This window comes from Cutaneotrichosporon cavernicola (genome assembly GCF_030864355.1).
Source record: "Cutaneotrichosporon cavernicola HIS019 DNA, chromosome: 1".
Lineage (NCBI taxonomy): Eukaryota > Fungi > Basidiomycota > Tremellomycetes > Trichosporonales > Trichosporonaceae > Cutaneotrichosporon > Cutaneotrichosporon cavernicola.
The window spans coordinates 2,941,568-2,967,176 of NC_083393.1; the positions used below are offsets into that span (position 1 = coordinate 2,941,568).

The 25,609-nt window shown below is 59.0% G+C and overlaps 8 protein-coding genes across 8 annotated transcripts; 3 read left to right on the forward strand and 5 right to left on the reverse strand.

Moving 5' to 3' along the window:
- Positions 1–150: 150 nt before the first annotated feature.
- On the forward strand, positions 151–2,077 carry TMN2 (uncharacterized protein; the record flags this gene model as incomplete). Its single annotated transcript, XM_060596674.1, has 2 exons — positions 151–1,937; positions 1,975–2,077. 2 exons carry the CDS (start codon positions 151–153, stop codon positions 2,075–2,077), a joined length of 1,890 nt encoding a protein of 629 aa, XP_060453644.1.
- A 186-nt stretch (positions 2,078–2,263) lies between these two features.
- FMP52 (uncharacterized protein) lies at positions 2,264–3,083 on the reverse strand (the record flags this gene model as incomplete). Its single annotated transcript, XM_060596675.1, has 3 exons — positions 2,264–2,492; positions 2,561–2,709; positions 2,745–3,083. 3 exons carry the CDS (start codon positions 3,081–3,083, stop codon positions 2,264–2,266), a joined length of 717 nt encoding a protein of 238 aa, XP_060453645.1.
- A 1,271-nt stretch (positions 3,084–4,354) lies between these two features.
- CcaverHIS019_0110980 (uncharacterized protein) lies at positions 4,355–4,669 on the reverse strand (the record flags this gene model as incomplete). The annotated part of the gene is made up of 2 exons (XM_060596676.1): positions 4,355–4,431; positions 4,468–4,669. The coding sequence occupies 2 exons, from the start codon at positions 4,667–4,669 to the stop codon at positions 4,355–4,357; spliced, it is 279 nt and encodes a 92-aa protein (XP_060453646.1).
- Positions 4,670–8,116: 3,447 nt separating this feature from the next.
- Positions 8,117–9,850, reverse strand: CcaverHIS019_0110990 (uncharacterized protein; the record flags this gene model as incomplete). Its single annotated transcript, XM_060596677.1, has 3 exons — positions 8,117–8,802; positions 8,837–9,716; positions 9,752–9,850. 3 exons carry the CDS (start codon positions 9,848–9,850, stop codon positions 8,117–8,119), a joined length of 1,665 nt encoding a protein of 554 aa, XP_060453647.1.
- Positions 9,851–10,318: 468 nt separating this feature from the next.
- On the reverse strand, positions 10,319–13,300 carry kap104 (uncharacterized protein; the record flags this gene model as incomplete). The annotated part of the gene is made up of 5 exons (XM_060596680.1): positions 10,319–10,498; positions 10,536–11,015; positions 11,051–12,715; positions 12,751–13,095; positions 13,199–13,300. The coding sequence occupies 5 exons, from the start codon at positions 13,298–13,300 to the stop codon at positions 10,319–10,321; spliced, it is 2,772 nt and encodes a 923-aa protein (XP_060453648.1).
- A 700-nt stretch (positions 13,301–14,000) lies between these two features.
- Positions 14,001–19,123, forward strand: SMC4 (uncharacterized protein; the record flags this gene model as incomplete). The annotated part of the gene is made up of 7 exons (XM_060596681.1): positions 14,001–15,218; positions 15,252–15,641; positions 15,674–17,913; positions 17,961–18,202; positions 18,241–18,452; positions 18,496–18,852; positions 18,887–19,123. The coding sequence occupies 7 exons, from the start codon at positions 14,001–14,003 to the stop codon at positions 19,121–19,123; spliced, it is 4,896 nt and encodes a 1,631-aa protein (XP_060453649.1).
- A 196-nt stretch (positions 19,124–19,319) lies between these two features.
- HEM13 (uncharacterized protein) lies at positions 19,320–20,843 on the reverse strand (the record flags this gene model as incomplete). Its single annotated transcript, XM_060596682.1, has 4 exons — positions 19,320–20,261; positions 20,296–20,321; positions 20,362–20,715; positions 20,771–20,843. The coding sequence occupies 4 exons, from the start codon at positions 20,841–20,843 to the stop codon at positions 19,320–19,322; spliced, it is 1,395 nt and encodes a 464-aa protein (XP_060453650.1).
- Positions 20,844–21,726: 883 nt separating this feature from the next.
- Positions 21,727–25,080, forward strand: CcaverHIS019_0111030 (uncharacterized protein; the record flags this gene model as incomplete). The annotated part of the gene is made up of 1 exon (XM_060596683.1): positions 21,727–25,080. The coding sequence occupies one exon, from the start codon at positions 21,727–21,729 to the stop codon at positions 25,078–25,080; it is 3,354 nt and encodes a 1,117-aa protein (XP_060453651.1).
- Positions 25,081–25,609: the final 529 nt, after the last annotated feature.

Here is a 25,609-nt window from a genome sequence, read left to right on the forward strand (position 1 = left end):
CCTCGTGTGAGACGGATTGCGAACGCGTCCAAGATTCCACCCTTCCACCCTTCCACCTCGACATCATCACATTAACATTAACACTCTACTCAATCCAATCCACAACATCCCTGTACCGCATCAGCGCATCCCACACCCTTTCCTATCGCCATGCACTTTGCCGCACTAGCCGCACTTGCGGCTGCGGCAGCCGCCCCCGTGTCGGCCTTCTACCTCCCAGGCTCAGCACCAAGAGACTACAAGCCTGGCGACCAGGTCGACGTCTTTGTCAACACGGTCACTCCACTGTTGAACGCCACACTCCGCTCTCTCATCTCGTACGACTACTACGACCCGAGGTTCCACTTCTGCCAGCCTGAAGGTGGGCCAGTCAAGCAAGCCGAGTCGCTCGGCTCGATCCTGTTCGGCGACCGCATTCTCTCATCGCCCTTCGACATCAAGATGGGCGAAGACGTAAAGTGTCTCACGCTCTGCCGGAGCAAGGTGCCCGGCAACGACGCCAAATTTATTCACGACCGCATCCGAGAGGACTATGGACTCAACTTTATCATCGACGGGCTGCCAGGTGCAGAGCTCAAGAAGGACTCGCGGACAGGCGAGCAGTTCCTCGACGGACAAGGCTTCCTGCTGGGCTTGCACGGGTACAACGGCATCGGGTCGGATGACAAGCCAGCGCTCAACAACCACTACGATATTTACATTGAATATCACAAGCGCGCAGAGAACAAGATCCGTGTCGTCGGCGTCATGGTGTACCCGCGCAGCGTCGACAGCATTGTGGCCGGAGAGGAGACGCCCAACTGCAACCGCGAGGGAAAGCCGCTCTACCTCTCTGAAACCGCCGACAACCAGTTCCTCTACACGTACTCGGTCCAGTTCCGCGAGTCAGACGTCGTTTGGTCCCTTCGTTGGGATAGCTACCTGCACGTATTTCACCCCAAGATCCACTGGTTCTCGCTCATCAACTCGCTCATCATTGTCGGTTTCCTCTGCTTCATGGTCTCAGCGGTCCTCTACCGCACCATCTCCAAGGACATTTCGCGCTACAACCAGGTTGACCTTGCAGATGACGTCCAGGAGGACTATGGGTGGAAGCTCGTCCACGCCGAGGTTTTCCGCCAGCCGCAGCGCCCAATGCTCCTCGCTGTCCTCGTCGGCAACGGCTTCCATCTGGCCGGCATGACCCTCGTGACCCTCATGTTTGCGCTCCTCGGCTTCCTCTCACCGTCGAACCGCGGCTCGCTTGAGACGGTACTGCTCATCTGCTGGACCCTCTTTGGTTGCGTGTCTGGCTACGTCTCGGCGCGCGTGTACGCTTCGATCGGCGGCGACCAGTGGAAGCCCAACCTCGTGCTCACGGCCGTGCTCTTCCCGACCATTGTCTTCACGATCATCGGCGTTCTCAACCTCCTCCTCGTGTTCACCGGCGCGTCGGGTGCTATCCCGTTCGGCACCATTCTCGTGATCCTGTTCATGTGGTTCCTCATTTCTGTCCCTCTCACCGTTGCCGGCTACTTCTTCGGCATGAAGCACGGCGGCTGGTCCAACCCTGTGCGCACCAACCAGATCCCGCGCCAGATTCCTCCTTGCCCATGGTACCTCAAACCCGTCCCGGCCGCTATTCTTTGCGGTATTCTGCCTTTTGCTGCCGCGTTCGTCGAGCTGTACTTTATGCTCTCGAGCCTGTTTGGCAACCGCGCGTACTACGCGTTCGGCTTCCTCTTCCTCACCTTTGGGGTGGTCGCACTCACTACGGCTACGGTCACCATTCTCTTCACTTACTTCATACTCTGTTCTGAGGAGTACCGGTGGCACTGGCGATCGTTCCTTGTCGGCGGTGGTGCCTCGTTCTGGGTGTTCGTGTACGGCCTCTACTACTGGGCGAGAAACCTGTCGCTTGGCAGCTTGACGTCTGTGGTGCTGTACTTGGGCTACCTGTGAGTTGACCTGTCTGGGACTTTCTACTGACACCAGGCTGCTCGCCTCCCTCCTCGTCTTTATTCTGCTCGGGAGCATCGGTGCGACTGCGTCGTGGTGGGCCACGCGCAGGCTGTACAGTGCCGTTCGCGTCGACTAGATGGCACCTCGTCTCGTGTCCGACCAGTGCGTGCGGGCGGCTGTTCACGCCAGTGCCGTGCTCAGTCCAGTTGAATCATAGAAGCATCATGCATGTCATTATCGTATCATCTATGTGCTAATGTTCGGGGCGCATGTGTGACGATGGGGTATCTAGGGAAGAGGAATCGCAATATGCACGTGTTGCTTAGGCGTTGCGGGCCTTGTTCTGTGCGGCACGGAACTCGTTAGCGAGCTTGATCATGTCGTCATTGTGCAGCTCGGTAACGCCCTCGGCCGGCGGGTGAATCGCGAGCTGCGCGATCGCAGCACCAACGTCGTCGGCGTCAACGGCGAGTGCCGTCGTGGGTACACCGACCGCGCGCAGGCCCTTGAGCATTGAGACGTAGATGCTCTCGCCCGTACGTTTGATGTTACTGGCATTAGACATTTTCTTTTCGAGGCGGACGCTGGTCAAATGGTACCACGCCTTGTGTCAACTCACCGGTCACCATCATAAAGCAGTGCGCCTGGACGAAGGATGATGGTGCGCCTAAACCCCATACCCTTGACGGCGTCCTCTAGCTCCCCCTTCATCTTGGGATACGCCAACCACGCGGCCGAACTGGCCATCGCCGTCGACACGAGCATGACCTAAATCTCAGCGATTTCTTTTTAGCTTTACTCACCGTCTCGGCGCCATCCTTCCTCGCCTGCTGGGCGAGATCACGATTCATATCGAGGTCGATAGCGCGCTGTTTCTCAATCCCACCCACATCCGCCCGCGTCGTCCCCAAACACGAAACGAAGATACCCCCCACACTACCGACATTGGCCGGAGTCGGCGAGAGCTCACCCACGACATTCGTGTATGTCGTGCCGGGCGTGTCTGGCGTATTGGGGCTTGCGCGCCGCGAAAATCCCGTGATAGCGAACGGCGCCGGCGCGGATAGGAGGCAGGCGAGAGCGGCACTGCCTGTCAGGCCAGTGATGCCGACGAGGGAGATGGGGGTCGGCGTGGAAGGCATGGTTGGTTCGGGAGTGGACATTGGTTTGATGACAACGTGAACGTCAGAATGAGGCGTCAAGTCAGACAACAGTGGTTGCGACTCAGGCACGGTAGATTGTTAGGTAGAACTGTTTTGACTCTGGTCAACTTTGACACCACCAATAAAACGGCCGATACTTTCAGCATTCGAATGTAATGGCTGCACGAGGTCATGCCGATCTGGTCATGGTCATGGTCATGAATCTCCGAGCTCAGCTCGGGTCGGCGAGCACCAAACCGGGGGTGGCGAAATACACTCTCGCGCGCTCTTCGCCACCTGCAGCTCTCAGAGGTGACGGGGTCCAGATCCAGATCCGCATCTACATCTACATCTGCATCTGCATCTTGATCACGCGTGACGTTGCCACCAGATGAAAGACAGCCCTCTCCCCAATCCCATACCAACCACGACGACTGGACCAGTCATAATCTGCCCTGGAGACTGGTGGCGCACCAACCGCGGGTGTAGGTCACCCTGGAGCTGGCTAAGACAGTGCCCTGTGACGCTATTGATGGCGGTGACGGCCCCATCTGCGACTACTGCCGCGCGGAACTGGACAGCAGCTGCAAGACGTGCCCGGGCGACTGGTTTGGCACGAACCGTACATGTGCGTCTGCCATACATTGTTGGCTGATGCGAGTCGCGTGTGATCCCATTGACCGGGGGGATGGGGTGATGATTTGCGACTACTGCCGCAAGGAGATAGGGAGGGGTAGATAACCTACACCCATCTGAAACAGATATCACATCTAGCATTGCCCTATGGCTCAGTTGGCTAGCGCGTGGAGCTGTTATTAACCAGTAACAACTCCGAGGTCCACGGTTCGAGCCCGTGTGGGGCAGATTCTTTTTGCTTTTGTCTTTGTTTTATATCCTTGCATTGCGGTGGCTATTTTGTATCCCTGTCAATGGAGAGACCTGACGCGGGTTTTTTTTGTCTCCAGTTGTGCTGTGATGCGACTTGGACTTGGGTGGCGGGTTAGTGCAATGCGTCCCGTCCCCACGGCCGCGTGAGACTACAGCACTTGGATCACAACCCCAGCCTACAAAAGCCTTCAAAACGCACAGTATTACATGACAACACTAATGTCCAATGTCCCTCACAACTATGATCACAAGTGCACAGCACCTTGACCTCTCATACCTATGGCAACGTGTCTGCTGTCAGCTTGAGGTGAAGCTAGAAGCGTGAGGACCAAGCCGACCCACTCTATAGTTTCAGTACAAGCCCGTCCTCCTGGTACTTTGGGCTACACCTGAAGACGGCAGTACGCGCACACGGCAACCTTCTTCTTCAAGACCCATTTCCAAGTCTCCTCGCATGCGTCTGGGTTAGCCCGGCCCGACTTAAAGAAAAACTCACGGCCCTTATTGCTCCCGTCCTCGGCACCGGGACACTCGATCCACTCGCACCGTTTCGTCGCCGTGTGCTGAGTGGTAGAAAAGCTGGCCGTCGTCGGTGGTGGCGTCGCCGTGTGCGGGTGCGTCGCTTGTGCGGCCGAGTGAGAGTGCGGCGTGGGTTGCAAGTGTTGCGCAACCATCGGGTACGGCGAGTGCACCTGCATCGTGGAGACGAGGAAGAGGGGTGTGAGGCGCCGAGAGGTTAAATACAGACACGCAAGGATGTAGATATGTGAGAGATGGAGTGTTAGGTAGAGATGACGGCGCCAGGTTTCAATTCCATGTCGGGGGGAAACGCCCCGGTGAATGGTCAAGTCTGGCACTTGCGGCGTTGGGTCTGGGCCTTGGTGCGAGGCGACTGCGAGGCGACCGGAGAGCAGGAGAGTACATCAGACAGGCCGGGTGCCGCGTGTGAATGGCGTGTAGTCGGACGCGGGGATGGCACTGGGCGATGCAGGGTGGGACTAGACGCAGTAGTGGATGCATTGGTCGGTGCAGTGGTATGTATGAGCTACCTGCCCCGCCGCAATTGACAACTTTTGCAGAGTGTTGTTACTGCAAGACTTCAAGTGGCGCCGAGTATGCATGTTGAGGGTGGGCCGCGGAATGTGGCATTCGGGAGCGAGGTGATGTGGATTGTGTTTTGTTCTAGGTGGGTCCGGCCCCTCCGCTGCTCTCGCACCATATCATGAGATCTAGTGGCGTTTTTACTTGCCTTTTCGCTCCAAGTAGTGCTTTGGCTGAGGTGGGAGACATGACAAGCAGAGTGTGTCTGAATCGGTGTGGATACCGGGCCGCGTTGTGGCGGATAACTGGATAACTGTCGCTCCTCGGTGGCGCTGGTTTCGCATATGCATGTGCGCGACCGGGAATGTGGCGTGTGGCGGCCAAACATGGTCTGAGCTGGGTGCGAGCAAAGTGTTGTCACCACTGGCCTGGGCCGCGATCGACTCGGGCGGATGGCGGATGGCGGCAACGGACGCTCGAGCCGTTTCAGTGGGGGATTTCCAGAGCTGAAAATTTCGGACGACAGCAAGTAGTTCACCAGAGTTGCAAGTACTGAACAGATAGGACAAGGGCGTACAGGTGGAGAGTATGTGCATGTCTATCGTGTCGGGGCAAAGATACAATGTCTATGGTAGTGTCCGGGTGATCACTATGAGCGGTGTGGCAGTCTGGGTCTGTTGGCGGTACTGGTACTGTCAGATTGGTGAGGTTGGGCTGCGGCATTCGAGCCTGGCGCGCGACTTGAAGGCTAGCACTGGAGCTGGCAATAGCGGCATACGACGCGGTACGAGATGCCGTCGGTGTACGCGGTGGGGACGCAGTAGGCTGGTGTCAGAGTCAGACCACAGAGACTAGACTAGACTCACCGCCGCGGTTCGCTCCGTTGCTGTCGCCATGGCACACAATGTCGTACGAGCAGAGAGTAGGTGCGGGGTTGGTGTAGCACATTTTGCAGGGCTTGACAATGACAATGAATGTACGCGTCGGGTCGAGTTGGGGATGAGGTTGACAAGATGAGATGAGCAGGGTTGATAAGGCGCGGCCGTGATGGGCCTGCGACTACCTCGCTTCGAGACGGATTCCGGCGGGGGCGAGGCGGGATGAAGCGGTGACAGCGGGGTTTGAGGATGCCGCACGTAACGAGGGCTCAGGCCATGTCATGGCATGTTTAGGTCAGTCATGTCTAGCCAACGTCGGCTTGACCCGCCTCGTCTTGTCCCGCACAGATCGGGTGTGGTGAGCGACAAGATGAGCCAAATTAGGGACTAAGACTGGACGAAACGCGTTTTGAAACACTAGACATGAACGTACAGGAACGTACAGGAGGGCTACATTGTATGAGCGGTCGTCTATGGCGGTGTCGACCAGCCAAGGTGTGGTGTGAGTCTAAGCGCTCCTAAAGGCTTAGACTTGGAGGCGGCAGAACTGGCAGATGACGCGCCCGTCGGGCAGCTTGAAGGGCGAGCACTTGTCTGATGTTAGCATGAGCCATTGGTAGCCTGCCGAGCGGCCTGGTCTTTCCCCACTCACGCCCGCGGTTCATGCCATACACGTCGCCGGGGCACTGGATCCAGGTTGTCATTCGTGGCGAGTGTATGTGCGGTGGCTAGGTGGCTAGGTGGCTAGGTTGCGAGGATGTGTGGTTGTTGCCGAGTGGCGAGGTCGAGACTGAGCGGCTTGGCTTGGGCTTGGGCTCGGGCTGGGGCTGGGGCTTGAGAGGGGACGAGGTGACAAGTTAAAGCCTGGGGAGAAGTAAAAGGCTAGAAGAAGGGAAACAAAAGAAGCACGTCATGTTATGCCCTCCCCCAGTCTCTACGAGGAATGCGAGGTAAAGTAAGGAATGTAGAAAGCACATGGGACCGCGCGGATGAAGGCGGCGCCACTTGTTCCCACCTCGCACTGTCTTCGAAAGGATCCCGCGATTATGACACTGCTTACTGGGGGATACTTGGCGAGGTCAAGGGGTTTAGCGGAGGAACGGCGCGGGGCTGATCAGGTAGTATGTCCGATAGGTTTGTCACGGAATGGAGGATAGCGCGTCGCGTCGACGATGGATCTACTCCACCCAGAGTTGACCAAAGCTCCTTGGCCAAGTATCGATAATGTTGTCAGTTGCTGAGAAGATGTTCAACTGACCCAGATGAGTACAAGTTGGCGTGGAGCCCAACGCCGTTACACAGCTGCGGCCGCACGGGCCCGAACCATGTAGCCTGAAGACGCTCACAGGATGACAGGCACCGGCTCAAAAGCTCAAAAGTGCGCAGTATCGCTCCGCCCTCGACTTTATCTTTAGCCTGTTACGCAGCTGTTACTGTTCAAGACTATTTCAAGACTCGAGGCAAAAGGAGCTGCAGTATTCAGAAGCTAGCACAAGTAGACATTATTCTCCCATGTCATTTTGTTTTTTTTTTGGCTTTCGGACACTCGATCGGGTTCCGCCCGAGTTCATGTTCGGGCGAAAGTCGTGGATCTGGAAGCTACAGGGCGGGATCTGATGCGAACGGATGCTTCGACTTGCTCTGTCATCCCTGTCTCGGTCCGCTTGAAAACACCGCTTGGGCCTATGCCATCAGAGATCAAGTAGCGCCAGTCCTGGATCTCGGGCCGGTTGAAGAGTTGTGCAGTCGCAGTAGATTTGGAGTGGGCCACCATGGCGCGACGAGGCGATGGGACAGACAATGGTAATTCCGTCCTTGGCCCTACAGGCGAGACATGTTGGTTTGTCACGTGTGAAGCGTGGCTTGGTGGCTTGGCCGTCTGTTTGTCGCGCGCAATCTCAGCTCGGGCAGCTGGCACGACGTTTGAGTGTCTGTCACGGTGTGTGCATGCCACTCGGAACCGGTCTGTGCATGTCAGGATGTGAGCCCACACGATCAGTCTCCACCGAAGCAATCAGCAGTCAGCGCAACACAGCAGCGGAACACAGTCTAGCACTCCATCGCACAGACTGCATCCGGCCGTCAGCATGATCACTCGACACGGACATCCGTGCATCCCAATACAGCAGCCACTCAGCAAGCCCGCACCAGCCCGCACCGCCCGCACCAGCCAAATCGTCTCTCGGAACACGCCCCTGCATCCACTAGTCGCTCGCCCCCCATCCACTAGTCGTCGCGCCCCGGCGGTGGCGACTTGGCGAGATACTTGATACGGTCCTGTTCCTCCTTGGTGGCGTACTTGAGCAGGGCCTCGCGGGGATCCTCGAGACCGACGCGACCCGCAAAGATCTCCTGCACAAAGCCAGCGGTGGCACTCGCGCCAATGCGCCCGCCCTTGCCGACACCTGACAGAGGCTCGGTGGGCTTGAACCGCTTCGCCCGCTTCTCCATCTGGTGTAGGCTCATTCCGTGTCGCTGGTCGGCCGAGATCTGGCCGTGCTCGTCTGGCGCGAACACGACCGGCGTGAGGTCTGCCGTCGTGTAGCTCACGTCGCGCGGTTTCGCCCGGGGCATCTTGGCGAGCGGGAGGAGGGCCCCGTGAATACTGGCGTTGGGCGAGTAGAGGACGTATACTTCGCCGTTGGAGCACGACGCAAAGAGCTGGTTGATGCGCGAATGCCATTGCACCCGCACAACGCTGGCCTTGGCAATCGGCACACGACGCTGGATCGACAGGTCGTCGGCTGAGAGAAACAGAATCTCGCCCACCGCCTCGGGGTCTCGCGGGTCAATGGTCGTTCCGGCCAGCACAGTGCGGCCGTCGGGTGACCACGCGACCTCCGTCTCCGAGTACTTGTTGTCGATCCCGTTTGCGACCGCTAGCGGTTGCCGCAGATTCTTCACGTCCCACACTACTGTCAGCTCCATACAACCGAGGTAGCTTACGCTTGATTGTCCCGTCCTGGCTGCGGCTAGCGAGTTTCCCAGAGTCGGGCGAGAATGCAACGCACGTAATCTCCGTCTCCTTCTCGTGCGCCTTCTCATTGCTCTTATCCGGCCGCGCATAGTTTGATCTCGTGCTCCAAACATGCACTGCACCATCATGACATCCAGCTGCGATCGTCTTCCCGTCCGGGCTCCAGCAGCAGCTCGTGACGCGCGTCTTATTCCCCCGCGCCTTGGATCGTACGACCACGACGTGCTTCTGCTTGCTCGTGTCCCGCACATCCCACAGACGCAACGTGCTGTCGTTCGCGCACGTCAGAAACACTGTGTTGTCCGAGGGGTGCCACTTGCCCGCGTTGATCTCAGCAATGTGGCCTTTTGTCACCTTCATGTCGCGGATGTAAACGTCGCCCTTCATGAACTCCTTGGCGTCCTCGCCATCGCGCCCGAATACTTTCGGATAAAATGTTCCGCTCACGACGAGCAAATGCTTGCCGTCAGGCGAGTAGGAGAGGTCGTGCACAAAGTACGTCCCGTTCGGCTCAAAGCTCTTGAACGGGCGCAGGCGCGAGTCCATGCCTCCAAAGTCCCACAGCTTGCAGTCGTAGTCGTGGCTGCCTGTCGCAAGGCGCGCACCGGGTGGGTCAACCGCCAAGGCCGAGACCAGCTTGGTATGGTCCTTGAGCACAATCTCGTGAGTCACAGGTGTCCGGTCCTCCTCTGGTTCGAGCTCGTCGTCGCTGTCCTCGTCCGACTCGGCCTTCCGTTTTGGCGGCTGAGGACCGACATCGTCATCATCTTTATCATCTTCTGGTGCTGCGGGTCCAGGTTCCGGCTCAGTCCGAGCTGGGCGCAGAGTCTCGCGTTGAGGAGGCGCTGCCTGTGGTCAGCTTGATCACAGCCAAGTAAGCTCACCCTCTTCGTCTCGGCCACGCGCTGCTGGTTGACGGTTGGTGCACCACCGCCGCGCTTTGGCTTCTTACCGAAGCTCATTGGGAGGCCAAACCCGTCCATGTTGCTGGATACCTAGGTGGATGGACGACAGATGATGGAGTGTCACTTTCTAAAAACACGGTTGGTGGCAAACAGACTTGATCAGGGAAGGTGGAGGCAGGTGGAGGTCAGTTGTCACCTCACTTGGCTCCATTTGCATTGCTCCAGAGTGCAACCTCAGAACTCATGTCGATCTTGCTATGAAATGCTATGGACTTGTGGGCCCTCCTTGATGAATACCTCGCGCCGTCCGAGATGATGCAGTGTTGAGAGAAGGAAGGGATGGGGGTGGGTGGGCCCTCTATGGAATTGATTCTACCTAGTTGCCAACAAAAAGCGTATGGAGGGTATGTGATGCGTGATGCCTATCTAATGTGGTGGTATCTCGGCGTGGGTACCAGAGCCAGTGAGAGGCGCCGCGCGGCGGCAAGCCAGCTAGCGGCGCCTCGCTGACGTTAAGAAACAAAGACAAAGCCACGGAATGACAGATTAAACCTGGTAGCGCTCACGAAGGCGCTCGCGGATGACAGTCGGGAACGACGACGTCTGCTGCTCCCACTGAGCACCGAGCTGGTTCTTGAATGCTTGCAAGATCTGGCGGAACATGTCGTCGAGCTCCCGAGAGGGGTGCTGCCACTTGCACACGGCGTTGCAGAACCAGATGAAGCTCTGTTGGTCAGCTGCAAAGCGACAATGATCAACTCACGTTCTCAAGACCAGCAGGGTTCTTGACAATGAGCATGCAGAAGCCGCGGAACGCCGAGTCCTTCTCGTCGTTGTCCTTGATCTCCCACAGGGCTGCGCACCAGGCCTGAGCAAAGGTGCCGAGGTGGGGCGCGACACGGTCGGGCGCAACCAGGCCAAGACGACCAATCGTGACAGCGGCGTTCTCCGAGAGCGACTTTGGTGACTTGGCGTTGAGGAGGATGGGGATGAGACGCTGGATGAGGTCGTCTACGAAGGGCTCGATGGGAGAGGCGTCGCCCTGGTACTGGATGGCAATCTCGCCAGCTGCCCAGGCAGCGTTGTTGCAGACGCTGATGCTGTCCTGCTGGGGCTCGGGGATGATCTGCTCGATAATCGAGGGCATCAGGTCCGGCACGTAGGGGCGCAGAAGGGGGAAGCAGGTCATGGCCATATCACCAAGCAACGCGTGCGCCGACTGCCGGACAGGAGGCTCAAAGTGCTGAGGGTCAGCATGGGCGGTAACGTTCAACTCACAGTCAGACACGCCGCAATGAGCGTAAGGAGAGGCGGCTGCGTCGACTCGATGAGGGCCGGCATCTGCTCCGCAAGACCTTGCGCAAGGCCCGAGAGGAGGTCGAGCGCGACGACGATGAACGTGCGGTCAGGCTCGTGCACCTCGTTGGGGTTGCCGAGGTAGGCATTCCACTGCGCGAGCGAGGTGCTGATGATGGTGATGCAGCGCTGGTACACAGGGGAAGCGTAGGGACCGAATGCCTTGCCCGCAGCGAGGGTGACCGACGAAAGGCACTCGAGGAGCGGGACAAGGTCGGGGTCGCTGTCGCTCAGCTTCATCCACTTGTCGATCAGAGGAGGCATGAGGATCTCCATGTACTTCTCGGTGCCGAGAGCGTGCATGACAGAGTCGGCAAGAGTACCGATAGCGTCGTACAGGATGAGCAAGTTCTTCTGCTGGTACTTGGTGAACGCGTAGGTGAGGTTACGCAGGATGGGCTCAAGGAAGGGGACCAACTCGCCGCCAGCTTCCTCCTCGAGCGTGGCAAACGCACTGCAGCCTGCCTCCTGCACGCGCTTGTTGCCGTCGAGGACCATCTGGAGGAGACCCTCCATTGTGGGCAGGAAGAAGCTCTGCTTGTTCTCGGTCGAGACAGCGACGACCCAGCTCGAGTAACGTCCGAGAGTCCAGCAGGTAATCGAGCGGACGAGCGCCTTGCGGTCCTTGAGCGCCTCAATGAGCCAGGGCACAAGCTGGGGGAGGTGAGGCTCGAGGCCCTCGATGCAGCCCTCGGCAATCGCACCAAGTGCAAGGATACCGCTCTCCCGATAGGTCCACTCCTGGTGGAAGAGGCGGTCCTTGAGGTGAGGGAGGAGGATGTTGAGGAGGTCGCCACGGAACGAGACGGCCATGACGTCGAGCGCAGCGGCCGAGCACTTGCGGATGTTCCACTCGGCCGAGGCGTCGTCGTCATCATCGTCGTAGTAGTCGTCATCGTCATCATCATCGTCGTCAAATGCCTGCTCGGCCGCCTCACGGGATTGGCCACCCTTCTGCGCCGACGCAGCCTCGTTGGACTCGCCAACACCGTGCGCCTTGCCGCTGTAGAGGTGGGGCTTGATGTCGGTCTCCTTGTCGGGGACTGCCTCGTCGTCCTCGTCATTGTCGAGGTAGAGGAGGTCAACCTCAGAGTACACCATGCCCTCGAGGAGGAGAGGGACAATCTTTTCAAGGTACGGCTGCATCTGCGACTTGAGGTTGGGGTCCTCGGCGAAAGTGAGCCAGAACTCGCACGCCTCCAGCGCTACCGACTCGTCCTCGTCCTTGGTGCAGTAGGTAATGTAGTCGACGACGTTCTTCATCTGCGGAACGAGCTTGTCTGGCCGGCTGGCAAGGATCAGGCCAAGAGCAGCACACACGGTGCGGCGGACATCGGGAGAGTCGTCCGACGCGCGCGCAAAGAGAGCTTGAAGGTAGTTCTCAAGCTGCGCCATGAGCGCAGGAGTGCGTAAAGCGATCAGGCACTGAAGTGTCTCGAGCGCGTAGAGACGGTTGCGCGCGTCCGAGTGGCCAGTGAACTGGATAAACAGTGGGACGAGGTGCTCAAACAGGCTGGCGCCCTGGATGGTAATGTCGAGACGCTGAGGACAGTCTTCGGCAACCTTTTGGAAAGTGTTGAGGACACCCTACCAAGTCAGCGGCTGGCATCTCGGTGGCTTACCTCGACGAGGTTTTCGTCCTGCGAGCTCAGGCCCTTTGTTAAGACGTCGAGCGCTTGTGGCCAAGCGCCAGTGTTCTCAGTGTAGAGAATGGCCATGACGACACTGCCAGAGGTGTGGCGGATCATCTTGTCCGCTTCCTGCAAGCCAGCAAGCGAGGCCTGCTTGACGTACTCCATCGCCTGGGCATCGCTGTCCGTGACGGGCTGTCCGCTCCGCTCAATGAGGGCGTTCTTGAGCACCAGACCGGCGACTGTGCGGTGCGTACCCACTTCGCTCGTGGCAAAGACGAGGATGTGGGCCAAGTAGGCGAGGAAATTTGGGATGAATCTAAGCTCCTTTAAGCGCTGTTGGTGGCAAGTGCAAGTGGTGGCGGTCGTTTCGAATCAACAGGAGAATGACAAGGTCAGCACAGGTCCAGAGGAGTGAGTTTTGAGCTCAATCACGCACCGTGGCGACATGCTTCTGGACGTTGGGGTCTGGGCTAGCAGAGTCGCGCAGCATGCCGAGGACCTCTTGGAGCCCATCCTGGTTAGGAGTCCAAGATGACATGGCTTGTTGGTTGGCAAGTCAATGAGCTTGGGAGAGTTTTGGAGATGGGTGAAGCGCGACAGGTGGAACTGGGATGTTGCCAAACTGCTTGGGCCGCGAAAGTTGTGAGGAGGTGGCCCGTGTGAGAGGAATAAGGAGAGATGAGATTGGGGGGACTGATGAGATGTAGAGCTTCGAGTGCTGTTGTAAGATGTCGTTTTGGTCGCTGTGATTAGATGAGGGTGGTCTGCCAGCAGGCGGCGATGCAAGTAGGATTATGATCTTGCCTTGCGGTGGGTGATGGGTGGTGGGTGGGTACTCTCTCTGTCCAAGTAGGTGGTTGGTGGGTTTATTCTTCCTGGGTGGGTGGCTAAAGGCTTGTACAGTGGCACTCCCCTGCCTGCTGCCTGGCTGGCACATTGCAGATATTTTGGTCCCACTTGAAGATATACTCCCGCTAGCAATACCGCAATAGCGGTTGACGATGAATCATGATAACCGGGGAGTGGGGCAGACGCCACATGATCAAATCCCGCAAACCTCCGTTGGACGCGCCTTCCTTCCGTTGATCCATGTGGCCCTGGCCCTGGGGGGGGGCCACTCCAAAGCTCCTGGGCCAGGCTCAACCAAAACAAACAACAACAAATCCCACCGGGGCAGATGATTTAGTCATTTGATGATCCCAACCCTACCACACCTACACCACTCATCAGCACTCAACATGCCACCACGGCGCTCAAATCGCAGCAGCGCCGCCACCGGTGCACCACCCCCCACAGCTTCCGCATCAACATCAAGCCGTCGTACTACGCGCACCCGGGCCAGCGTCGCCCCCGAGTCCGAGGAGGACGCGCCCAAGCCGGCGTCTAAGCGGACTGCAGCGCCCAAGCCGGCTTCTTCACGCGCATCGACTAGGAGACCACGGAAGGAGCCCACGCCACCTCCCGAGAGCGAGGAGGACGAAGAGGAGGAGGAGGATGATGATGATGATGATGGTGATGATGATGATGGTGATGAGGACGAGGACGAGGACGAGGACGACGATGACGACGAAGATGACGGCAGCGGAGAGGACGAGCCGGTCCACAAGCCGGCCAAGCATGCTTCTAAGCGAGTCAGTCCGCCTGCATCGCGTAGGAGTACGCGAGTCAAGGCCACGCCTGCTCCAGAGTCCGAGGACGAGAGCGACGAGGAGCCGGCTCCCAAGCCCGTGTCAAAGCGCCCATCTCGCAAGGCGTCCATCACACCAGCACCGGAGTCAAGCGATGCGGAGTCTAAGCCGACACCCCGACCAAGCTCCAAGGCCCCAGCGCGGAAGGGTCGGCGCGTACTTTCCGACTCTGACGAATCGGATGGGCAGACACCGCGTCCGCTGTCTGTGTCTGCTGACTCGGAGGGCGAGACGCCCACGTCCAAGCTCGCGAAGAAGTCCAACTCGGTCTCGGGCGAGGAAGGCAATGTTGCTGCTCAAGCTTCACACTCCTGGATCAAGGTAGAGGAGCCGTCCACCCCCAAGGCGCAGGTGCGCGCCCTCGATGCTACCTCTCCAGAGTCCTCGCCAGACATCCCTGCCAGCGTCCTCCCACCCAAGACTCCCGGGCGCATCGTACCCCCACGTATGTCACTCATGGCTACGCCAGCCGCTCCTCCCCCAACCGGGCCCAAGCCGCGCCTCACGATCCATAAACTTGTCCTCAACAACTTCAAGTCGTACGGCGGGCGGCAGGAGATCGGCCCATTCCACAAGTCCTTCTCTGCCATTGTTGGCCCTAACGGCTCGGGCAAAAGTAACACCATCGACGCGCTTCTCTTCGTATTCGGCTTCCGCGCCTCCAAGATGCGCCAGGGAAAGCTCAGCGAGCTCATCCACAACTCAGCAGGTCACGAGAGCATTACGTCGTGCTCAGTCGAGGTCCACTTCCGCGAGATTGTCGATGTGGTGAGCTGCTGAGATGACGGTAGCTGACATCAGTCCGGTGTCGACGACTTCCTCCTCGTCCCCAAGTCGGATATCGTCGTTACGCGTACCGCCTTCAAGGACAACTCGTCCAAGTACACGATCAACGGCGCCAACCGACGCCGCGAGGAGGTCGTGACGCTGCTCAAGAACAAGGGCATTGACCTTGACCACAACCGTTTCCTTATTCTCCAGGGCGAGGTCGAGTCGATTGCACTCATGAAGCCCAAAGCTCAGAACGAGCACGAGGACGGCCTGCTTGAGTACCTCGAGGACATCATCGGCACAACCAAGTACAAGCAGCCGATCGAGGATGCGTCCGAGCAGGTCGAGAGTCTGAATGAGGAGCGCGGTGAGAAGATGAACCGTCTCCGCGTTGTCGAGCGCGAGAAGTCGTCTCTTGAGGTGAGGTGGATCGGGTCATGAACTGACAGCAGGACAAGAAGCGCGAAGCGGAAGACTACCTTCGCGACACCAACGACCTCACGCGCAAGAAGTCGCTCCTCTGGCAGTACCACATGTACACGCTGCAGAACAACATCGAGATCACTACCAAGGCAATCAACGGGCTCACCGCTCAGCTCACAGATGAGCAGGAGCGCAACGGTGACCTACTCGCACAGATCGAGAACCTCCAGAAGGAGTACGACGACAAGGCAGCCAACTGGGAGACGGTAAAGACGGCGTGTGATGCTCTCACCAAGGACGCCAAGAAGCTCGAGAGGGAAGAGGTCGGCTACCAGGAGAAGCGCAAGCACCTCGCCTCCAAGCAGAAGAAGCTCAAGAAGTCTATCTCGGACGATGGACACGCCAAGTCGGAGGCTCTAGCCACGATCGAGAGCTGCAGCGCCGCAATCGAGACGAACCGCACCAAGGTTGACGAGTTGGAGAGCAAGTTAGAGGCCGAGGAGAAGGAGCATGAAGAAGTCCGCGACGGTCTCAAGGATAAGACCGACGTGTTTACGACTAAGATCGAGGTCAAGCAGCGCGAGCTGCAGCCGTGGACCGCCAAGATCAGCGAGAAGCAGTCGGCCATCGACGTCGCCCAGTCAGAGCGTGACTTGCTGGCGCAGAAGGCCACGTCGGTCCAGACCGCCCTCGAAGAGGCTGAGCAGAACATCCAGACTATCAAGGAGGGTGATCATGCCAAGCGGGACGAGTACAAGCGGCTCAAGAAGGAGGCTACGGTGGCCAAACAGGAGCTCGCCGACGCAGAGGAGCAGCTGCAGGGCATGGGCGCGCAGTTTGAGGCGGTACGGAGCAAGCTCTCCGCAGCCTCGCACAAGGCCGATGAGGCGCGCGCTAGTCTTGCCGCCGACAAGTCGGAGAACGCCGTGCTGTCCAGCCTCAACAAGCTCAAGGCGCAGGGGCGTCTCAAGGGCTTCCACGGCCGCCTCGGCGACCTCGGCGTAATCGATGACAAGTACGACGTCGCTGTCACCACGGCGTGTGGTTCACTCAATAACCTCGTCGTCGACACTGTCGAGCAGGGCCAGGCGTGTATCGAGCATCTTCGCAAGAACAACATTGGCCGCGCCTCAATCTTGATCCTCGACAAGCTACCTCCCCGCGACCTGCGTCCCATCAAGACCCCTGAGGGCGTGCCTCGCCTATTCGATCTCATCAAGCCCAAGGACCCGCGTTTCGCTGCCGCCTTCTACAAGGGCCTCACTAACACACTCGTTGCGCAGGACCTCGCCCAGGCCGAGCGCATCGGCTACGGCAAACCGCGGTGGCGCGTTGTCACGCTCGCCGGCCAGCTCATCGACACCTCGGGAACCATGTCGGGTGGTGGCAACCGCGTCGCGCGCGGCGGCATGAGCTCCAAGTTCAAGGCAGACAAGGTCGGACCGGAGGTCGTCTCCCAGTACGAGAAGGAGCGCGCGGCAATCCAGCAAGAGTTCAACGCGTTCCAGACTGACCGGCGCGCCGTTGAGCAAGAAATTCAGCAGCTTCGCAAGCGCATTCCCGACATGGAGATGGAGATGGAGAAGACCGAACTCGACATTCAGACTGGCTCCAAGCGTGTCGCCGAGGCCGAGAAGCGCCTTGCCGAGCTCGCGTCGCAGAACAAGCCCAACGCCGCAGACGAGAAGCGCATCAAGCAACTCGACACCGATATCGCCTCGCTCACCAAAGATGTAAACGAGCTGCGCGAGAAATCGTCCGGTATCAACGAAGAGATCAAGGAGCTGCAGAACAAGATTCTCGAAGTTGGTGGTGTCAAGCTCCGCGCTATCCAGTCCAAGGTCTCGACGACCAAGGGTTTGCTGGACCTGGCCTACGATGCGATCACCAAGGCTGAGGTCGGGCAGGCCAAGGCGCAGCACGACGTCGAGAAGCTCCAGAAGGCAATTGCATCGAACTCGGCCAAGATAGAGGAGGTCGACACTGAACTCGAAAGCGTGGAGGACGACCTCAAGGCGATCACCAACGACCTTACCATGCTCCGCCAAAGTGTCGAGGAGGCGCAGGACACGAGCGTCGACGTCAAGGAACAATTGGCCGAGTCCAAAGCCAAGCTTGACGAAGCGTCGGCCGAGATTAACGCATTCCGCAAGATCGAGATGGACCTCAAACAGAAGATCGAGGATAACGTTCGCGCCCAGAAGGACTCCAAGGACAAGTACAAGCACTGGGCGAAGAGGCACGAGGAGCTCGGGCTCGCTTACATTGAGTGAGTTCAGCAACATGAAACGAAAGTGGCCCCAGCTGACAGTGTAGCGAGGAGGACGAAGAGGATGAGGACGAGGAGAAGGAGGCCGAGAAGGAGGGTGACGCCGGTGCCGACGCCGAGGACAAGGAAGATGAGGATGGCGAGGATGAGGGCGAGGAGGGCGACGAGCCTCGCTCCAAGGAGTCCAAGAAGACGCGCAATGACACGTTAGAGCTAGTCGAGTACAGCCCCGATGAGCTGCGTGCAGTCAATAAGGACGTCCTCAACGGCGAGATCTCGGTTCTCGAGGGTAAGTCGGCCGCTGATTCATCGTACTAACTCGCCCAGAAGAGATCGCCAAGGCTAAACCCAATCTCAACGTGCTTCACGAGTACCGCCGTCGCGAAGCGGAATTCCTTGATCGTGCACGCGACATGGAAACCGTCACGTCGCAGCGCGACACGGCCAAGCAGCGGTACGACGACCTGCGCAAAGTACGCCTTGAGGAGTTTATGGCGGGCTTCTCGGCCATCAGTGCGAAACTCAAGGAGATGTACCAGGTGAGTTGCGATGGGCAGCTTGCGCGTTACGATCTGACCACAGATGATCACGATGGGCGGAAACGCTGAGATCGAGCTCGTCGACACGATGGACCCGTTCTCTGAAGGGGTTGTCTTGTCTATCATGCCGCCCAAGAAGAGCTGGCGACCTATTGCCAACCTCTCGGGCGGTGAGAAGACGCTCGCGTCCCTCGCTCTCGTGTTCGCGCTCCACGTATTCAAGCCGACCCCGCTGTATTTCATGGACGAAATCGATGCCGCGCTCGACTTCAAGAACGTGTCGATTGTGGCCAACTACATCCAGTCCAAGACGCAGGCCGCGCAGTTCATTGTCATCTCCCTGCGTAACGACATGTTCGAGCTCGCGCACCGCCTTGTTGGCATTTACAAGACGAACAACGTGAGCTCATGCCAAAATCCAGAGCTGACACCAGTGTACGAAGAGTATAGCCATTGACAACAAGGACCTGCGGACGCAGGCCGTCCGGCGCCCATTAAATGCCCCGCACACGGTGGGCCGGCCAACACCAGGCAAAACACCTGGTCCGTCGCAGAGGTTAACCGCTGCGACGCCGTCCAAGGCGCCACCAACACCCGCCGCAGCACTGGCATCAACGCCATTACGGGACTCGCGGACATCGGTGCGATTGTCAACATCAACCCAGAGTTAGAGAGTCTGTTTGGGATAGGGATACTGGACTGCATTGTCGATCTTGCTTCCTCACGTGTATGTTGTACGATTTTCCTGCAGTGGTGTTATGCATTATGATGCGAGTAATCACAAAACGACACTCTATCGATCTCTGCTACCGATGGGTTATTGATAGTACTGCTGATACTGCGACAACATGCTCTCGCTCTCGCTCTCTACTTGGTGGTGGCCCACTCGCAGGGCGTCTTGAGGATGTCCTGGAGCGCCTTTTCGGGGCTGCCTTCCTCGGTGCCGACTGGTGTGCAGTACTCCCAGCGGGCGTTCTCGGGAAGGGACATGAGGATGGACTCGACGCGCGCGCCTGGAATGTTCAGTCCGAACTTGGTGCCGCGGTCGTAGAGCAGGTTGAACTCGACGTAGCGGCCGCGGCGGAGGAGCTGCCAGCGGCGCTCGTGCTCGGTCCAAGCCTTACCCTTACGGCGCTGCACGATGGGCACGTAGGCGGGAAGGAAGGCAGACGAGCAGCTCTTGACAAAGTCGAAGATTTCCTCACGCGAGGGGCTCTTGTCACCGTGAATCTCGGACGAGGAAGTGAGGTCGTCAAAGAAGATGCCGCCGACGCCGCGCGTCTCCTGGCGGTGAGGCAAGTAGAAGTACTTGTCGCACCACTTCTTGTAGGCCGGGTAGTAGGCAGGGCCGTGCTTGTCACAAGCGGCCTTGAGGGTATCGTGGAAGAGCTCAGCGTCCTCGGGGTACAGGTAGTTTGGCGTAAGGTCAGAGCCACCGCCGAACCACCAGGCGACGGGCTCGAGGGAGTCTGCGTCGCACAGCTCAAAGTAGCGGTAGTTGAGATGGACAGTAGGCACATGGGGAGAACGGGGGTGAATCACAATAGACAAGCCGGTTGCAAAGTAGGGCAACGGCGTGTCGGAGGGCACAATGCTCGAGTGGTCGGCGCGCATCTGCTCCTGGCCGCCGCGGGGCATACGCCCCTCCACGACCGAGACGTTGACGCCAGCCTTCTCAAACACGCGGCCGCCGGCCAAAACGCACGACGAGCCTTCACCTCCGGTCGGCCGAATCCAGTGGTCTCGCAGGAAGGTCGCAGGAGCATGCTCGCCGTCCGGGGGCGCCGAGGCCTCGATGCTCTCGAGCGTCTGCACGATGTGATCCTGCAGATTCGTGACCCACGTGGCCATGCGAATGCGCATGGGGTTCTGAGGGTCAGCCTTGATCAGAAGCGGCGCGGGGACACACGGAGCAGCAGGCCAAAGCCGAGCAAAAGGCCCACGCCCAGGTCGCGGTACGCTTCGCTGTCGTCTTCGGTCTCTTGGTGCGCTGTTGCGCCATACACGTGCCGCAGCACGCCGACATGGCGGTAGCCCGCACACACCTTGGGGTCGTCCATTTCGAGCGCGTGGATCGGCTGCCATTCCATGCCGCTAGTGTCGGGCATTTCGGGGACAGCGGCGCCGTCTGCGTACGCCGTCGCACTGGTGTTGAAGTAGTTGTAAAGGAGGGCTGCGGTGAAGCCACCCGCAACGCCACCCGCAGCGAGCTTGACCAGAGAGGTACCACTCGGCTGCTGGCCCGTCACGTAGGAGCGGGCGGCTGTGACGTCAGAACGTGGGCGCGATCAAGGTGAGGTCAAGTGAGGAAGGCTCACCGAAAGGAGCGCGGCGACGGAGAGCATGTGTCGCTGGCCGGGAAGCGCGGAGTGCTGATGTCCTGAGTGACATTGTAAAGGAAGTGGTTTGATGGGAAAGGGGGAGGCAGGGGGAGACAAAGCTATGGCTTAAGTAGGAAGGTTAGGAAGGGGTGGGTTGTTGAGGAAGGTGGCTTGATGGTTTACCTGTCGAAAGGTCAGATTGCCCAGCTGACCTTTTGTCTCTTGCATCATCAAAATCCAAATTCAGTGCCCCTAATTAGCCACTTCAACCAAAAGCTAGTTAGCTCAGACCCCTCGAGTCTTCGTAGCCCTTTGATATCTTTGATATCCTAGACTAGATCTTGACCAACATGACCCACGCGCACGCGCACAAATACGCCCACGCGTCTGTTGCTTGGTATCGCGCTCGACCTGCTCAATGGCCATCTGGGTGTGATTCTATACCAAATATGCTTCTTCCCTCGTTCCCACTTACCCTCCTACGAACAATGGTTTGTGCATTCCGAGTTGATTGTTGTTTGTGCGTCATTCTCACGTGCCACTGTCAATGTGCTTCTATTGTTCTTTCAGCCTTGACCCATCCATGCCATCCACCATGAACCAGTTACCCGGTACCCATTACCCACCTTCACCCACCGTTACTATCATCCCATGGAGGTTCCGTCCAATCTCAACTCGGCCGACTCCGCCCGTTCCCGAGCATGGCACGTGGATTTCACGTGACAAGTATAGCCGGTACACCGATGATGGGCGACAATGCCGATGGGCAGAAATGGTGATCTGTGCCAAAGTTGGCCAATAAACACAACGCCGAGGTCCGAACCGCGCAATGACCCTCTTGATGACCCTCTTGGAGACCCCACAGCCTTGAACAATCTCTCGCCGGAATCCGATTCACCGACAAGTCCGTACACAATACTGCAAGAGCGCTCACAGATATACATACAGCAACCATGCGCCGCACGCAAAAGCTTTTCCGCTATACACCAACACCATCCATGCCCCCACGTCCCCGCCGCCCCGTGATCATGACTGCGGCAGCTCGAGTCTTTGCCCGCGCAGCCGCCATCCAGGCAGAGGACGCTGCCGCCGCTGCTGGCCCGGCTGCCATCGCCCGCCGTGCCTCGATTACCGAGGAGCCCTCGGTATCGGCCGCATCCTTCTCAACCTCAGCCAGCGCCCAGAACCTCGCGACCTCGATGGCTTCCGGCATACAGGTCACCCCCGAGATGTACCCCCCGCCGAGTTGGCGCCGCCGCCCTGTGAACCGCGAGCCCGACTATGATCGCCGCCAGCCTTTGCCAGCCGACATGCCCACGCTCCCGCTCGCTTCCCACTCGGTCCCGCTTACCGGCGCGACATTGTATGGCGGTAACGAGGGCCGCTTCGTCCCCGAGACCGAAGACAATGACCCCCATGACCTCGTGGCCTTTTCCCTCTCCGACCCGCTCGACCTTGCTCACCACCGCTTGGTGCCGGTTGAGGATAACGATCCGCATGACCTCATGGCCGCGACGCGCTGGTCGTTCGGCGACCCGACTGACCACGAGATGCTTGCGCGCAAAAAGTACACTCCGCGCCCATTCACGCCCGTCTTCATTGCGGGCGAGGACAACGACCCGCACGACCTCTCGGCAGCCACGCGCTGGAGCCTCAGCGACCCGCTCGACCTCCACGCGGGGACGCCCGGTCTCAGCCGCGTCAACCACGAGGACAATGACCCTCACGACATGTGCGCCCTCACGAGCTGGTCCCTCAGTGACCCCCTCGACACTGACCCCAACAAGTTCAAGTACCTCCAGAGCCGCCTCGCCAAGGTAGAGGACGACGACCCGCACGACCTCATGGCTGGCACCAAGTGGAGCTTTGGTGACCCGACCGACCACGAGATGCTCGCTCGTAAGCGCACAAAATACACGCCTCCTGTGTTCAAGCCGGTCTATGTCGGCGCGAACGCCCCGACCTCTGACCTCCATGCGTGGAGCATGAGTGACCCGCTCGACCGTCCGGGCCCTAGCTACAAGCCCAAGGCACCAGCCAAGACCCAGGCGCAGATTGAGCGCGCAGCCGCCGAGAACAACGACCCTCACGATCTCATGGCAGCCACTCGCTGGTCGTTCGGCGACCCGACCGACCACGAGATGCTGGCTCGCAAAAAGTACTGCCCGCCCGAGTTCAAGCCAGTGTTTGTCGGCGTCGAAGCCAAGCGCGGTCCGCACGATCTCACGGCCGCGACCAAGTTTAGCTTGAGCGACCCATTCGACAGCGCGCGCAAAGTCAAGACCCTCCCGAAAGAGGACAATGACCCGCACGACATGTGCGCCTCCACGCGCTGGTCCTTCGGAGACCCGACTGACCACGAGATGCTTGCGCGCAAAAAGTACACCCCGCCAGAGTTCAAGCCGGTATTCGTAGGCGGAGAGGGAGCCGGCCGCAGCCCACACGACCTCACTGCCTCCACAAAATTCAGCTTGAGCGACCCCTTTGACTCTGCGCGCAAGGTCAAGACGCTCCATAAGGAGGATAACGACCCGCACGACCTGATGGCCGGTACCAAGTGGTCGTTTGGCGACCCGACCGACCACGAGATGCTTGCGCGCAAGCGCATGAAGTACACCCCCCCTGAGTTTAAGCCTGTCTTTGTTGGCAGCGAGCAGGCGGCCGGCCGCAGCCCGCACGACCTCACCGCTGCTACCAAGTACAGCATGAGCGACCCGCTTGACTTTGATCGCGTCCGCAAGACAGGCTTGGCGACGCCTGCCGCGACCCGCCCGACGTCGCCAGTGGACACAGTGCAGAAGGCGGTGGAGGCAATTGCGGCTGCCAGGGCCTCCGAGCCGGCCCCAGTCATGGCTCCCACGCCGCCCCTTTCGCCGGCCACCTCGGGCCTAGGCATCGATCTTGAGGGTGCGGACGTCGACCCGGCTTCCTTTCTCCCAAAGATCAACCGCGACCCCGACGAGGAGAGGGTAGCGCTGCGTTCCTCGGCTGTCCCGTCATCCCGCATCGGCCGATTGTTTCACTACGGCTCCCTCGGCCTCTCCCTTGGACTCGGCGCTGCGACAGAGACTATCCGCCGTACCGCTGGCGGGGCGGGCAGCGGCAGCGTTTTCATGAGCGATGCCAATGTGCGCCGCCTTGTCGCGACGCTGGGCCGTATGCGAGGCGCGGCACTCAAGCTCGGCCAGTTCATGTCGATCCAGGACAACACGATGCTGCCGCCCGAGATTGAGCGCGTCCTCCAGCAGGTACAGGACCACGCCAACTACATGCCCGAGTGGCAGATGGAGAAGGTGATGCGCACCGAACTTGGCTCCGAGTGGGAGAGCCTGTTCAAGGTCTTTGACCGGGTGCCCGTCGCTGCCGCCAGCATCGGGCAGGTGCACCGCGCCGTGTTGGCCGACGGCACGCCCGTCGCCGTCAAGGTCCAGTTCCCTGGTGTCGCGGGCTCGATCGAGAGCGACATTTCCAATGCCTCGATCCTCCTCCGTGGCTCGGCTGTGCTTCCCAAGGGCCTGTACCTGCAGAACACGATGGCTGTCGCTAAGCGCGAGCTTGAGGACGAGTGCGACTACGTGCGTGAGGGCGCTGCCGGTACGCGTTTCCACAACCTCCTAGCCGGCGACGCAGTATTCGACGTCCCTCGCGTCTTCGAGCACGCCACGACCTCCAAGGTGCTTACGACCGAGTGGATGTCAGGTCGCCCTCTGAGCAAGATGAAAGGCATGAGCCAGGAGCAGCGCGACCTCATCGGCTCCAACATCCTCCGCCTGTGTCTCCAGGAACTCTTCACTTTCCGCTTCATGCAGACGGACCCGAACTGGGCCAACTTCCTCTTTGACGCGCCCACCGGTCGTATCCAACTCATCGATTTCGGCGCGAGCCGCGAATACACAAAGGAGTTCATGGACGGATGGTACCGCCTCCTCCAAGCTGCTCTCAATGGCGACAGGGCCGCGATGAAGACCGAGAGTCAGAGCCTCGGATACCTTACCGGTGAGGAGAACGATCTCATGGTCAACGCGCACCTCGACAGCATGGCTGCTCTCGCTTCGCCGTTCCAGCATGAGGGCAAGTTTCACTTTGCCGACCAGACCATTACGGACCAGGTGCGAGCTCTAATCCCCGTCATGCTCCAGCACCGCCTTACCCCGCCACCGGCGCCGACGTATTCCCTCAACCGCAAGCTCAGTGGCGCGTTCCTCATGTGTTCCAAGCTTGGGGCCGAGGTTGATTGCAAGGCCCTCTGGGAGGGGGTTACGGCTGGGTACGAGTTTGGGCCTGAGACGACGGGCGCGACGGCCTGATGTACAGTAGTTGCATTTATAGACCACTCTTGGATGTCATGTGTACATGAGAAGAGGCGAAGAGGAAGCTAGGAGAACTGTCCGCAGGTTTCATTAGGTTTGTGATTAGCACCCATAGGAAATATTTTGAATAGTTTGTAATGAGTCACAGCCCACCCCACTCCGTCTTCCTTGCAACCATCCTTTTCCAGCTGGCCTGCAGCCTTGGGATCACCCATCTAGTCCTGTTCCAGCATCGACTTAACTCGGACCCGTGCAAGTATGAGCGATTCAGTGAGGGGTAATGTACCTGTAGTTGCCTGCGTCCGGCCTTTGGCACCTCTAGCATTCTAGATCTGTGCCTCTGTAACGAACTCTGTAGGCTCTCTGGTCGCACCAGACAAAGAGCATCGAGGTGGGGGCATCTGGGTTACTGACGCGTTTTGCCTCCGCTATCAACCCGATTCTTATTCCAGTTAGAACCAAGTATTAATTGACGGAGGTTTCGGCGTTTAAATGGTGTGGCACATGAATCTCTGGAGCTTTTGAG